The following is a 15,715-nucleotide window of genomic DNA, read 5'->3' as shown; positions in this document are numbered from 1 at the left end:
GTGTGAGTGAGTGTTTGGTTTGAGGGAATAATGGGGTTTTTGGTGGTTTTTTTGTTTTGGTTGAACTTGATTTCAGTTACGGAAGGAAATTTTGACATTGATTTTCCTCAATTGGAGTTTGGCGAGAGAAAGGTTGATTTGAAAGGAGATGCGATGTTTGTGCATAACAACCCAGTTGAGCTGGTTTGTCATGGTAGACATGATGCCAAGGTGAAAGCCAGCTATGGAGGTATACTTTACAATACTCCTTACAAGTTATGGCTCATGAATGAAAATAGAAGTTTATCTTTCTTATCTGAATTTGTGATTGAAATTGTTGTTCCAACTCCGGTAATAAGCCTACTGATCTAGGAAATGGGTTTGCGTTCTTTTTGTCACCTGAGCACGAGTTAGTTAGAACACCTTTTGGCTTCCCTTCTGAATCATTCTCCATTGCATTTGATAATCGGATTGATCCATCGAACCCCATCCCCACAGACACGTATGTTAGCGTATTCAGAGATTCATTATTCCCAAATATTACTACAACTATGGATTTCAACCTTCACATTGCTCAGAAAATCAAAGTTCAAATAGTGTATAAAGGAGATGAACAAAATCTGTTAGTGTTTGTCAAGGATGTTGACAACTACAAGTTTCCATCATTAGTGCTTAATCATTCTGTTGATTTAGGAGCTTATATGCTGAACCATGGTGGCCCAATGTTTATTGGAATTTCAGCAGTATCTAAAACATGCGCTGAAACTTATAAGTTTGATAGTTGGAAGTTCCGTGTTAAAGGTTGTTCTTAGATACATGTTTTTGAAAAACATATGGGTTGAGTGTGCACTTTCAGACAATTTGTGTGGAAATTTTTAACTGGGACTAAAAATGTTGATGGAAAAATTTTATAGGGACTAAAAATGTTGATGAAAATTTTTATAGGAATTAAAAAGTGTGATTTTATTTTGTAAAGAATAAAAACAAAATTCTGAATATTAATTAACCCTTATATATATATATATATATATATATATATATATATATATATATATATCCATTAAACATCAATCAATGTTCACATTCTCTTCTCTTGTGTGTGAGTGTGTGAGTGAGTGTTTGGTTTGAGGGAATAATGGGGTTTTTGGTGGTTTTTTTGTTTTGGTTGAACTTGATTTCAGTTACGGAAGGAAATTTTGACATTGATTTTCCTCAATTGGAGTTTGGCGAGAGAAAGGTTGATTTGAAAGGAGATGCGATGTTTGTGCATAACAACCCAGTTGAGCTGGTTTGTCATGGTAGACATGATGCCAAGGTGAAAGCCAGCTATGGAGGTATACTTTACAATACTCCTTACAAGTTATGGCTCATGAATGAAAATAGAAGTTTATCTTTCTTATCTGAATTTGTGATTGAAATTGTTGTTCCAACTCCGGTAATAAGCCTACTGATCTAGGAAATGGGTTTGCGTTCTTTTTGTCACCTGAGCACGAGTTAGTTAGAACACCTTTTGGCTTCCCTTCTGAATCATTCTCCATTGCATTTGATAATCGGATTGATCCATCGAACCCCATCCCCACAGACACGTATGTTAGCGTATTCAGAGATTCATTATTCCCAAATATTACTACAACTATGGATTTCAACCTTCACATTGCTCAGAAAATCAAAGTTCAAATAGTGTATAAAGGAGATGAACAAAATCTGTTAGTGTTTGTCAAGGATGTTGACAACTACAAGTTCCCATCATTAGTGCTTAATCATTCTGTTGATTTAGGAGCTTATATGCTGGACCATGGTGGCCCAATGTTTATTGGAATTTCAGCAGTATCTAAAACATGCGCTGAAACTTATAAGTTTGATAGTTGGAAGTTCCGTGTTAAAGGTTGTTCTTAGATACATGTTTTTGAAAAACATATGGGTTGAGTGTGCACTTTCAAACAATTTGTGTGGAAATGTTGATGGAAAAATTTTATAGGGAATAAAAATGTTGATGAAAATTTTTATAGGAATTAAAAAGTGTGATTTTATTTTGTAAGGAATAAAAACAAAATTCTGAATATTAATTAACCCTTATATATATATATATATATATATATATATATATATATATATATCCATTAAACATCAATCAATGTTCACATTCTCTTCTCTTGTGTGTGAGTGTGTGAGTGAGTGTTTGGTTTGAGGGAATAATGGGGTTTTTGGTGGTTTTTTGTTTTGATTGAACTTGATTTCAGTTACGGAAGGAAATTTTGACATTGATTTTCCTCAATTGGAGTTTGGCGAGAGAAAGGTTGATTTGAATGGAGATGCGATGTTTGTGCATAACAACCCAGTTGAGCTGGTTTGTCATGGTAGACATGATGCCAAGGTGAAAGCCAGCTATGGAGGTATACTTTACAATACTCCTTACAAGTTATGGCTCATGAATGAAAATAGAAGTTTATCTTTCTTATCTGAATTTGTGATTGAAATTGTTGTTCCAACTTCCGGTAATAAGCCTACTGATCTAGGAAATGGGTTTGCGTTCTTTTTGTCACCTGAGCACGAGTTAGTTAGAACACCTTTTGGCTTCCCTTCTGAATCATTCTCCATTGCATTTGATAATTGGATTGATCCATCGAACCCCATCCCCACAGACACGTATGTTAGCGTATTCAGAGATTCATTATTCCCAAATATTACTACAACTATGGATTTCAACCTTCACATTGCTCAGAAAATCAAAGTTCAAATAGTGTATAAAGGAGATGAACAAAATCTGTTAGTGTTTGTCAAGGATGTTGACAACTACAAGTTCCCATCATTAGTGCTTAATCATTCTGTTGATTTAGGAGCTTATATGCTGGACCATGGTGGCCCAATGTTTATTGGAATTTCAGCAGTATCTAAAACATGCGCTGAAACTTATAAGTTTGATAGTTGGAAGTTCCGTGTTAAAGGTTGTTCTTAGATACATGTTTTTGAAAAACATATGGGTTGAGTGTGCACTTTCAGACAATTTGTGTGGAAATTTTTAACTGGGACTAAAAATGTTGATGGAAAAATTTTATAGGGACTAAAAATGTTGATGAAAATTTTTATAGGAATTAAAAAGTGTGATTTTATTTTGTAAAGAATAAAAACAAAATTCTGAATATTAATTAACCCTTATATATATATATATATATATATATATATATATATATATCCATTAAACATCAATCAATGTTCACATTCTCTTCTCTTGTGTGTGAGTGTGTGAGTGAGTGTTTGGTTTGAGGGAATAATGGGGTTTTTGGTGGTTTTTTTGTTTTGGTTGAACTTGATTTCAGTTACGGAAGGAAATTTTGACATTGATTTTCCTCAATTGGAGTTTGGCGAGAGAAAGGTTGATTTGAAAGGAGATGCGATGTTTGTGCATAACAACCCAGTTGAGCTGGTTTGTCATGGTAGACATGATGCCAAGGTGAAAGCCAGCTATGGAGGTATACTTTACAATACTCCTTACAAGTTATGGCTCATGAATGAAAATAGAAGTTTATCTTTCTTATCTGAATTTGTGATTGAAATTGTTGTTCCAACTCCGGTAATAAGCCTACTGATCTAGGAAATGGGTTTGCGTTCTTTTTGTCACCTGAGCACGAGTTAGTTAGAACACCTTTTGGCTTCCCTTCTGAATCATTCTCCATTGCATTTGATAATCGGATTGATCCATCGAACCCCATCCCCACAGACACGTATGTTAGCGTATTCAGAGATTCATTATTCCCAAATATTACTACAACTATGGATTTCAACCTTCACATTGCTCAGAAAATCAAAGTTCAAATAGTGTATAAAGGAGATGAACAAAATCTGTTAGTGTTTGTCAAGGATGTTGACAACTACAAGTTCCCATCATTAGTGCTTAATCATTCTGTTGATTTAGGAGCTTATATGCTGGACCATGGTGGCCCAATGTTTATTGGAATTTCAGCGGTATCTAAAACATGCGCTGAAACTTATAAGTTTAATAGTTGGAAGTTCCGTGTTAAAGGTTGTTCTTAGATACATGTTTTTGAAAAACATATGGGTTGAGTGTGCACTTTCAGACAATTTGTGTGGAAATTTTTAACTGGGACTAAAAATGTTGATGGAAAAATTTTATAGGGACTAAAAATATTGATGAAAATTTTTATAGGAATTAAAAAGTGTGATTTTATTTTGTAAGGAATAAAAACAAAATTCTGAATATTAATTAACCCTTATATATATATATATATATATATATATATATATATATATATATATATATATATATCCATTAAACATCAATCAATGTTCACATTCTCTTCTCTTGTGTGTGAGTGTGTGAGTGAGTGTTTGGTTTGAGGGAATAATGGGGTTTTTGGTGGTTTTTTTGTTTTGATTGAACTTGATTTCAGTTACGGAAGGAAATTTTGACATTGATTTTCCTCAATTGGAGTTTGGCGAGAGAAAGGTTGATTTGAATGGAGATGCGATGTTTGTGCATAACAACCCAGTTGAGCTGGTTTGTCATGGTAGACATGATGCCAAGGTGAAAGCCAGCTATGGAGGTATACTTTACAATACTCCTTACAAGTTATGGCTCATGAATGAAAATAGAAGTTTATCTTTCTTATCTGAATTTGTGATTGAAATTGTTGTTCCAACTTCCGGTAATAAGCCTACTGATCTAGGAAATGGGTTTGCGTTCTTTTTGTCACCTGAGCACGAGTTAGTTAGAACACCTTTTGGCTTCCCTTCTGAATCATTCTCCATTGCATTTGATAATTGGATTGATCCATCGAACCCCATCCCCACAGACACGTATGTTAGCGTATTCAGAGATTCATTATTCCCAAATATTACTACAACTATGGATTTCAACCTTCACATTGCTCAGAAAATCAAAGTTCAAATAGTGTATAAAGGAGATGAACAAAATCTGTTAGTGTTTGTCAAGGATGTTGACAACTACAAGTTCCCATCATTAGTGCTTAATCATTCTGTTGATTTAGGAGCTTATATGCTGGACCATGGTGGCCCAATGTTTATTGGAATTTCAGCAGTATCTAAAACATGCGCTGAAACTTATAAGTTTGATAGTTGGAAGTTCCGTGTTAAAGATTGTTCTTAGATACATGTTTTTGAAAAACATATGGGTTGAGTGTGCACTTTCAGACAATTTGTGTGTGCACTTCCAAAAACATATGTGTTTTTCAATAATGAGGGTGGAGATAAAACAATGCCCTAACCTTTTATACGTATGTGTCAATGATGTCAATTTTTGTCTAGCTCAATGAGCTCATCTTTTAGACTAACTTGAGTTCCTAAATTATACAATCAAAAAAATTTGAACATTTTGGCTCTCCCAATTAAGCCTACCGAACCAGACTAGGCTCATATTTAATGCAAATATTTGAAAAAATCAAATACTACATGTTTTAGCCAAGATTGAGCCATATAATGTATTAGATGCAAAATGATGTCACCGAGCTTATTAATTTTTCTTGATATGAAATATTGTTTATGAAATACCCATTCACTCTGGGTTTCTCTGACTCCAATTTTCTTCCTCTTGCATCATTATCTATATAAACATATTTTTAGAACATTATTCATATTATACACAAAAAGATATATACACTAGATACAAATTTAACTCAACTTGACATGTGGATGTTGTCATCCATGGTTTGATGGTGAAATATTGTATATTCTTGCTTAGTTGTTTGTTGTTCCTACATGTTGGATTTGGACTTCTACATACTAGTATTATCATAGTCCCGTTATGTCAGCACTTTAGGTGAACAATTAACAACTTCGAAGTCATCATCTTACCCCGTTCAATTGCATTCTCGTAGTGGACATGGTTCGGTTAACCATATTAACCGAACTGAACCGAACCAAAGTATTGAAATGTTTCGGAATAACCGAACTGAACCGTTTAAGATTTGAAACTAACCGAACTGAACCAAAATTATGGTTCGGTTAACTGTTTGCTTGCCTATTAACCGAACTGAATCAAGCCAAAACTAAAATTTCGAACCAAACTGTAATTTTTTTTATCCTTTTGCGAATGAGGTATATGGGATTGATTGTTACGATTACGAAATATCGATCATGACTCGATACAGTTAATTGCCTCTTACAACTCCTTGTTATATTCTTATTCCAAAACTGGGGGGTGCAGTGGCACCTAGGGGTCTCCACAGAGATCCGTCCCTGGGACCATGGGTAAAATTTAAAAAAAAATAGGACGCGCGAGGAAAGGCACAGGGTGGAAAAAGTAAATCTCTTTACAAATTTATAGTCCAAAGATAAATGGACCGGTCCGATCTAACTCATTTATCTAGTCAAGTCCATCAAACTTCTTGGATTTGATCATATTAGAGATTAGAGATTAGTATATCTTGGATGTTGATTTTGCTTCTTTGTCATGATTGTGATTTGTGAACTAATGGCACATGATACATATTGTAGACATAATGGTTATTTGTTCAACAGCAGTATATATGCATTCTTAAGTGTTCATGGAGGGAATTGCTTTGTAGAGAGGTGCATGAGGGTGTTTAATGGATCATTTTGTAGCATAAGACTCATGTTGCATGAACATTTCTACTGGCATAGTATGAAACATGAGATGTGTATTTATTTTATTCTAGGTGCATTTTTAGTATGTAAGAAAGTTAAATTAAATTTAAAAGCATGCCTCTTCTCACTGGCTTGATTTGTACATGAATCGTATTTTAGGGCTACCCAAGACCAAACATGGCCATGATATATATCATTTTTGTTGTTTTTTTATCGCTTTTCTAAGATGACATGTTTTATTAATTGACATAAACATGACGATGCATTCCTGATTTCTAACTTCTTTTTCAAAGTTATATGGTATACCAAAATCCACCGTTTCTGATAGGATGCTAAAAAATTTAATCTCCATTGTAAAACCCTGTGAGCTAAATTAGGCAACGTAGTTATTTTCAACAACTTGCCACAATAAAAGGGATGGAAAAGTTGAACTCATAACCTCTTTATCACTTCAATATCTATGATCCTCGCTCGAACCACTTTTTTTTAGGAAATTGTACGAACCACCTTATGACTCCCTCCCATTTTAAATTTTGATAATTTTAGGCCTCAAATTTATAAATATTAGATCTCTGCTTGACACATTTTAAATTGTGATTAAAATTGAGTGACACACATTAAGTGATATATGAATGTGACAAGTAAGTTGTTGATGTAGCAATACCCATTTCGGTGTAGTGGATAGACGAAGGTGAATGAGTAATTTATAGTTGATGGTAGATAAGACAATTGATGATAAACTAACAAATTATATTTGCAATGTTTTATAAAATTAGCGAATTAACCAGATGATGAGGCTTGTTCAAAAAAAAAAAACCAGATTATGAACATGAAATGATATGAAGATGTATATTTAATAAATAAAAAGTTCAATTAAGACACCAAGAGCAAAATTGGGGAAAAGAAGAAGAAGAAGATAAATTATAACTTCAAACACTACTGGAAGTAGTTTGTCAAAGAAGTTACAGGTTAGTAAAAAAACTATAAACTCGTGAAAAAGAAACGTTATCAAACATGTCTATTATAATCATATGTACTTATTGAAAGAAGAAAGCTGTACATGAAGGTACGGTATCCACAGTTGGTGTTATAGAAGTGGCGGTCTTGAATAAGCAAGCGGTGCCAGTCTTTTCTGTTACAGTAAGAGCTATAACTATCCGCTATAAACTCAAAAACAATTTTCTAAAACTCATTCATATATTATTCATTCCATCAAGTTAGTTCATGGATTAAAGTTCGTACCAATCCAGAAATTGTTGTTTGGCAAATGTTAGGTAAAAGTTTCAGCTTTGAACAATATTATAAGTGAAATGGTTACTCTTGCCCAAATGTGCATGATCATATAGGCTCCCATCATGATCCAACCGTAGTATTAGAACGGATTGTTCAACAAAAGATATCGTCTCTTTGTATATTTGGTAATTTTTACAATGCAAGTGTATGTGGATAAAAGAAAGCTTCATAGATAGATGACTCATACTTGAGACATAAAGAGGATAATTATTGTCTACTAAGTGTGAGATAGAAATCTCACACTAGATAATTAGATAATAATATAAGTACCAAACAATATACAAGTGAGAAGACTTATAATATACAAACTTAAGTTATTGCTCTTATAAAGTTGTTTGGGTGGATACATAAAAATCTAGTCTCCAATATCAATTTCAAAGCTTGATTTCAGCGCTTCCACCGCAATATTTTTCAGAGCTTGAATTTTATTGCTCGACAAGAATATTTTTTTCATCGTAAAGCAATTTTAATGTACCTATCCAAATGGCGTGAGTTTTTTTTTTTTATGACATGAGATAAAAAGAATTATTTTTACATATCCATATATAAATTAATTTGCATTCAACTTACTTCTAATCAAATTCAATTGACTCAAAATCAATTTTTATTGTCCAAAATCAAACACTTAAGGCGTAATATCCAAGTCACTGTATTATCTCTTTTGAATGATGTGAATGATGATTAACTTCCTCATGACCCAACAAAAAGTATAATTCGATGGCCTTATTTTTAGCTAATAATAATTTGACGAGATGAGTAATATGGATGGGTTTTGATCCGGTTGACGTTACTCAATTAACAAATCACTTATTACTTCAACACCTTGCTTGCCACATCATTGAATTTAATCCTAAATTTACTAGTGGAGAAAATTCATGACATTTATGAACTTGTGGACTAAAATTAATATTCAAATTTAGGCACTAAATTCGTGTATAAAATTAAGAGGATATACACGTTATTAAATCATGAAGATCTACTTGTTAGATGTTTTTACCCATATGTATTTTTTTTTTTTTATTAAAGCGCATATGTATTATTGTTAGTTGTGATTAATTTTCACCCTTGAAGACACATAAGGTAAATAAATCTGTCTATCAGTATACTACATTCAAAAATTAAATTTTCTAATCAAGAGACTTTAACCCTTAAGTTAATCACTTATTTGTAAACTTAGATCAGTTGCTAGAAATAATGCATAATATATATAAGATTGGAGTTCGAACCTCAACCAAAAAAAAAAACTTACTTAAAAGACTTAGAACCATTTTAAAAAAATGCATGAAAATATAAAATCCCAAAAGTCAGATTCTTACGTGGCCAGGTGTTAACTTTTGAATATGTCCAAAAGCTAGAAATTAGAAAGGATGTTCAATTTATATTTTTATTTTGGTACAAAAAGGATGTTCAATTTTATTGATTTCATCTTTTTATAATGTTTGAACTTAAAAGATAAGAATAAAGTGATTAATGGGAGCCAGTTGGAAAGGGTAGCACATGCACATCTTTTGGCTTAACTTGCACATGCATTTTGCCATATTGTCCCCTTTTTCCACAAGAAGGTAGGAACCAACAAATAATATTTGATTCCTTCTTTAACTACTTCCTTATCTGTCCATTTCATAAATTCATGCTAATCCAAAAATGGATGATACACACCAGATTCCTTACAACATGGATGTGATAGCAACCTTGTGGCTTGTAGTAGTAACAACCCCTTCACATAACTTTTTAGTAGATGTCCTTCACTTTCAATGAAGCAATTATTAGTACCTGATTTTCAAATTAGTTGATTATAGTTTGGATTAACCTTTTTGACTTATGAAACTTATTAAAATTAAGTCTATGTGCCCCCTAAGATTCACAACAAAAAAAGAGGTCCACTGTTATTTTCAAAGGAAAAACATCTTCACTTGTTATAGCAGGAAAAATTTAAGAGGTCCATTGTTGAACCTCTCTTTTTGGTGCATATTAGGTGCACTCTTAAGTTTATAAACCTTCTCTTTTTTTTTTTTTAAGAAAAATATATTAACTTCGAGAAAATAAATCAACCATGAATTAAGAATACAATAATTGATTCAACAAAATGTAATATAATTGATATGAATTAATCAAACTAGTGGAACATATCAAAATTAACTAAAAGGGGAAAAATATGAAACAAATCTCAAGCTGAGAATCTCTTCTCAGTTAGTCAGCAAAACTCCTTAACAAGTGTTACATAAAGAGTATAAGATTAATCATGGAAGAAAACTACACCATTAAAAAAGATAAACAAGTTCACAAATGTAAAGACAGCACAACAAGCCATTAGAATCAACATACACACAAACGAAACCACCTTACAATTATGTACAAAACCAAGCATGATCATCTACCATCCGCTGATGTAAAAGAATCGGCAAATCCATACGGGCGATTAGGTATACTTGTTTGTGTGTTATCCAAACTTGGAAGAAGCGAAGATGAAGATGAGTCAAGTTGACTTGCACCTTCATAAGCCTGCCATTTCTTGAGTGCTTGTGGTAAAGATAAGTCAAGGTCAATACCATATATGTCTTCAGCATTCGTATCAGATGGCTTCCATTGTTCGACAAGAGAAGAAAGCACATTGACCGCATGACCCATGTCAGGCCTTTGATATGGCTCCCTCGCACTGCAATGACCAGCTAATTCAGCTACAGTGTGAATACTAGCAAGTGTTTCTTCATTGATATCAATTGTAGGGTCAATGGCCTTGCGGAATGTGTCCTTATCTAAGTACATTCTTCGGAACCATGCTACAAGGTGCATGCTGTCCTCTGGTTGGCTGTCGTCAAGTGCTTTTCTTCCGGTTATAAGCTCCATCAATATTACACCAAAGCTAAACACATCAACTTTAGTTGTCACACGGCCGGTAACTGCAAGCAGATAGTCGTTTGCATGTCAGGGTTAAGAGGTATTTGACGACAAATCAACGACAACCAAGAATAATCAAACACAAACATTCAAAATATTTGTACTATCAAACAAACAAATCAAAACAAAGATCTTCACACAACCATTCAAGCAAAATACACCACAGTCACATTCCAAGGGGAAAGCATGTTAGTTCCTCCGAAGACACGCGAAACCATTTTTACAAATTGAACATGAAAAACATTTTAGGACACAAGTTACATTATTGATTTTCACTTTCTATTAACAGCATGAAAATGTAAAGAAAGATTTTGCTTAACTTTCTTAGTTACGTAGCTACGTTCAAACCAAGTCAATACATTGACCAGGGTCTTGACTATCTCTACATTTATTTGGGAATACTAACTAAAAATTGGCATAGCAAACAGAAAACAGGTGAAGCAGATGAAGGATGAACAACAAAAAAATACCTGCATATTCTGGTGCCAAATATCCGAAAGTTCCTGCAATTCTTGTTTCAATTGAAGCTTTCCCTTCTGGAGCAAGACGCACGAGACCAAAATCTGCGACCTTTGCCCTCATATCATCTCCAAGGAGAATATTTGAAGGTTTCAAGTCTCTGTGTATGAAGCTTTGATGAGCCAAGCTATGTAGGTACTCAACACCCCTTGCAACATCTAAGGCGATGACCAATCTCTTATTCCACCCGAGTGGTTCGAGTCCTTCCTCTGGCCAATTAAAAATATACCTACTTAGGGTCCCCTGAGGCATGTACTCATAAACAAGAAGCTTTTCATTCCCATCCAAGCAGTAACCAAGAAGAGCAACAAGATGCCGGTGACGAACCTTTGTCAAAACAGCAATTTCAGACTGAAATTCTGCTGCACCCTTCCCAACTATTGCCCCACACATCATTCTTTTCACTGCGATTCTCGTACCATCATGGAGTTCGCCTTTATAAACTGTTCCAAAACCTCCTTGCCCCAATATATTTTTCTCGCTGAAGTTGTTCGTGACGCTCCTTAGAACCTGTATTGAAATTACCATGTTTCCCGCTTCAACCATTTGAATATCTCCCATCTCACTGTTGGGTACGGTGTGAGCTTCACTCACACCTCCAACACTTACACTCGAACCTGCAACCGTTATCTTCACACTTTCATTATCTGATCCAGAATGCCGAGGGTGAATAACTAATGCATTTGGACTCTGCACCCTGCTTAACTTCTTTTGCCTCATCCTAAACAAACAGAAAACCAAGAGACCAATCAAAGATGCCACAAAAACAGTACCAATCACAGCTAACACAATCAAGCCCACATGTGAAGAAGACTTTCTGTCGCCATTTTCCGAACTCCCACCATTTCCACCACTTGCATTGGTACCATTAGGAGACACCGAAGGTGACAAGCTGCTTTTATCCTTCCCTATATCAATGTTCCCACTAGTAATCACAATCACATTGCTCCTAAAACTCGGTACTTTCCCAAAGAGATGATTGTTAGAAACATTCAATTGAGTTAGCATAGGCAAAGTAGTAAGCTCGTTCGGAATCAAACCAGTGAGATTATTATCAGAAAGAATAAGTCTTTGCAGCGATTTAAGCTTAGCAAAATCTGGAGATATCACACCAGTAAGACCCAACTTTTGAAAATTAACAACACTAATGTTCCCATTACTACAAGTAATCCCAATCCAATCAGCACAAGGATCATTCCCCTTCCAACTCTCAGCAAACCTTAAAGGATAACCCATACCCCCAACAACCGAAAGAAGAACATTCACCCTAGGATCACAATCACCAGGACTAGGCAAACAAAAGCTATTAGAATCCTTAATATTATCAACCTTAACACCAGCACCAAAAACCGGTACCGGACCTTGAAACTTGTTATTAGTCAAGTTCACAACTTTAAGTGATTTAAATCCAACCAACGAACTAGGAACAACACCAGTAAAAGAATTATCCCTTAAACTCAAAACTTCCAAATTTTTCAATCCTCCTAAATCAGGCAAAGGACCATTAAACCCATTAGACTGCAACCAAACCTCAGTTAAAGAAGTCATATTCTGCAAAACCTGAACTGACCCACTAAGCTTAACATCACTCTTCTGACCATTCAACCACAAAGACTCAACCTTTAATCCATTAAACCCCTTTGGCAACACACCTTCAAGTTTATTAAAAGCTAAATGCAAAAGGGTCAAACCAGGAAAAACCTCATCACTAAAAAAATCAGGTAACTTACCCTTCACATTAGCATTATTAGCAGAAAAATTCTGAAGAGAAGAAGCATCTTTCAAAGACACAGGAATCTCCCATGGCTCAAAAGGGTTATCATCAATCTCAACAGAAACAAGCTGAGACATACCAGCAAAAAAATCACTAGGAAACGATGAAAAACTGTTACCACTCGCCATGAAAACTTGAAGAGAGTTTAAACCGTTTAAGCTTGGAAGTGGACCTGTGAAGTTGTTGAATTGAAGCTCTAGGTGTTGTAAGTTGGTAAGGTTTTGAAGGGTTTGAGGAAGTGTGCCATGGAGATTCTGGCGACCGATTTGGATTCTCGTTACACGGTTGTCGTCGGAACAAGAAACGTGGGTCCATTTACATGGATCCGGGTCGGACCAACCAAGCGAAAGAGGCGGTTTAAGGTTGTTTTTTAGGGTTTGCATGATGGAAGCATCGTTGGTTTGGGAGTGAGTGAAAGTGATAATGGAAAAGAATAAGGTAAAGAAAGTTAAAGGGTGTACGATGATGTTTTTGTTCATGTTCATGTTTTGTTGTTGAAGAGAGAAAAAAGAGGAGAAGAAGGTGGTGATGGAAAATGGTGAAGAAAGAGTTTTGGTTAGTTACGAATAAGAGTGAGAAGAATGGGGAGAACTCGGAGAGTAATGCACATGCAAGTGGGGCCCATGTATCTGAAAGACAGGGTAGTGATGACCATTGCTGAAGAAGAAAGTATGAGAGGCTGTTGTGTTGTGTTGTGTACTGTCATGTTTGTGATTCTGGTGTATGGGCCACCTCTTCCTCATCTTTATTTTATCTATTTATTATATGAAAAATATTAATCGGTGTCCCGAAGCACTGATTAAGAAATTATTAAAAGAAATATTTTCTTTAAAATTGTGTATTCTATATTTGAAAAATTAAAAAGTTATTCTTTTCAATTTAAATTATATTTTTTTCTTTCTACTTTTAACTTCTTAACTAGTGATTTGGACCAACGGATAACAAGACCTTATTATATTTATATGTATATATACATGCATATTAAAAGGTGGAGAACTTCTACATTTACAACTCATTAGTATCTGGAAATTTGGTAATATTCGACTTTAATATTTGGACATAGTATATTCGACTTTAATATTGAAGTGTAAATACGTGAACATTATGCTTTTTAATACTATATTCGTCTGAGTTGTATGCCTAGTTGACTGTTTGACATGTGACAATATACAATTTTCATAATTATCTATTGATAAAAATTGTAAAAAAAATATATTATATTCATTGAAACAATTCACTTAATTTATATGTTATCGGTTGTCGTTTTTTAGAGAGATGTTTTTTTTTATATAATAATAAAAAAATAAAATCAAAATATGTTACGTGAATAATACATATAGTCAAATAAAATCAGGTATTTTAAGAGAGTGGTTGATCCAAATAATTTAAGTCTCTTTCAATTTAACCAGAAATTATAAATCAGAATGCCCTTATTAAAATGTATCAATGTTAAAACTTAGAGATAGTTTTATGGCTCTTTATCTATGTGACTCTAACCATAAAGATGAAGAAGAGGTACTTCTTTGTTTGGGAAGTTGATATGGTAGGCGACTTTTTATATCAATTAGTGTATTTATTCAGCGTTGTTTGGGTTAGACATATTTAAGAAGATAAAAAAAATTATATGCATGATATCCGCAAATAAAATTTATCACAGATTGGTATAGGATGAATATCTTAATAAATACACACAAATATAATAAAATACACCATATCATAAATACTCGTAAATTTATAGATGCACATACAAATAAAATTAATTAGATTTAGTAAAAATATTAACACATATAGAATAAAATCAATTTTTATGAATTTGTGTTATTTCTGCAACATAAAATATTAGGAATTCAATGAAAAAGTTAAGTAAAATATTGGGTTAATAGGTCTTTACCCCCCTGTAATATAGGTCATTTCTGGTTTTCCCCTTAAATTTTTTATTAAGATTTACCCCCTGTTAAATATTTTTGTTTTGATTTCCCTCCGTAATAGGCCAAACAAAAACGAAAATTTCTTGAAAAAAAAATAAAATTGGTTTTAGTTTGGCCTATTAGGGGGTAAATCAAAACAAAAATATTTTACAGGGGGTTGAATCAAAATAAAATTTTTACAGGGGGAAAATAAAAAATGACCTATATTACAAGGGGTAAAGACCTATTAACCCTAAAATATTTAATAGATAAAATCAAAAGTTTATTGAGATATTTATGCCAATTCAAATATTGGTTTTAAAAAATAGAAAAATAATAAAAATATTGTGAATAAACGTGAAAGTGACATGTGACATAAAAACCCTTACTTTATATATATATATTATTGATTGATTGATTGATGATTTATAGTTGAAGGATATCATATGTAATTTGTTGAGATATTTCTGTTACATAAATATTAGGAATTCAATAAAAAAGTTAAGTAAAATATTGAATAGATAAGATCAAAAGTTTGTTGAGATATTTATGTCAATTTAAATATTGATTTTAAAAAATAAAAAAATAATAAAAATATTACGAATAAACGTGAAAGTGACACGTGACATAAAAATCTTTACTTTATATATATATATATATATATATATATATATATATATATATATATATATATATATATATATATAGACACAATTGATTGGCGGCTAGCTACAAATTTATCCTTATAATAGATCAATAGTAT

At 33.3% G+C, this 15,715-nt stretch overlaps 1 protein-coding gene across 1 annotated transcript; it reads right to left on the bottom strand.

Moving 5' to 3' along the window:
- Positions 1-9,961: 9,961 nt before the first annotated feature.
- On the bottom strand, positions 9,962-13,767 carry LOC11442101 (receptor protein kinase TMK1). The gene is made up of 2 exons (XM_003616166.4): positions 11,223-13,767; positions 9,962-10,754 (listed from the first exon to the last, which is right to left on the bottom strand). Exons 1-2 carry the CDS (start codon positions 13,528-13,530, stop codon positions 10,225-10,227), a joined length of 2,838 nt encoding a protein of 945 aa, XP_003616214.1. The 5' UTR covers positions 13,531-13,767; the 3' UTR covers positions 9,962-10,224.
- Positions 13,768-15,715: the final 1,948 nt, after the last annotated feature.

The sequence above is a fragment of the Medicago truncatula genome, chromosome 5 (genome assembly GCF_003473485.1).
Source record: "Medicago truncatula cultivar Jemalong A17 chromosome 5, MtrunA17r5.0-ANR, whole genome shotgun sequence".
In the NCBI taxonomy this organism is placed as follows: Eukaryota; Viridiplantae; Streptophyta; class Magnoliopsida; order Fabales; family Fabaceae; genus Medicago; species Medicago truncatula.
This window is presented reverse-complemented; position numbering and strand designations above follow the sequence as displayed.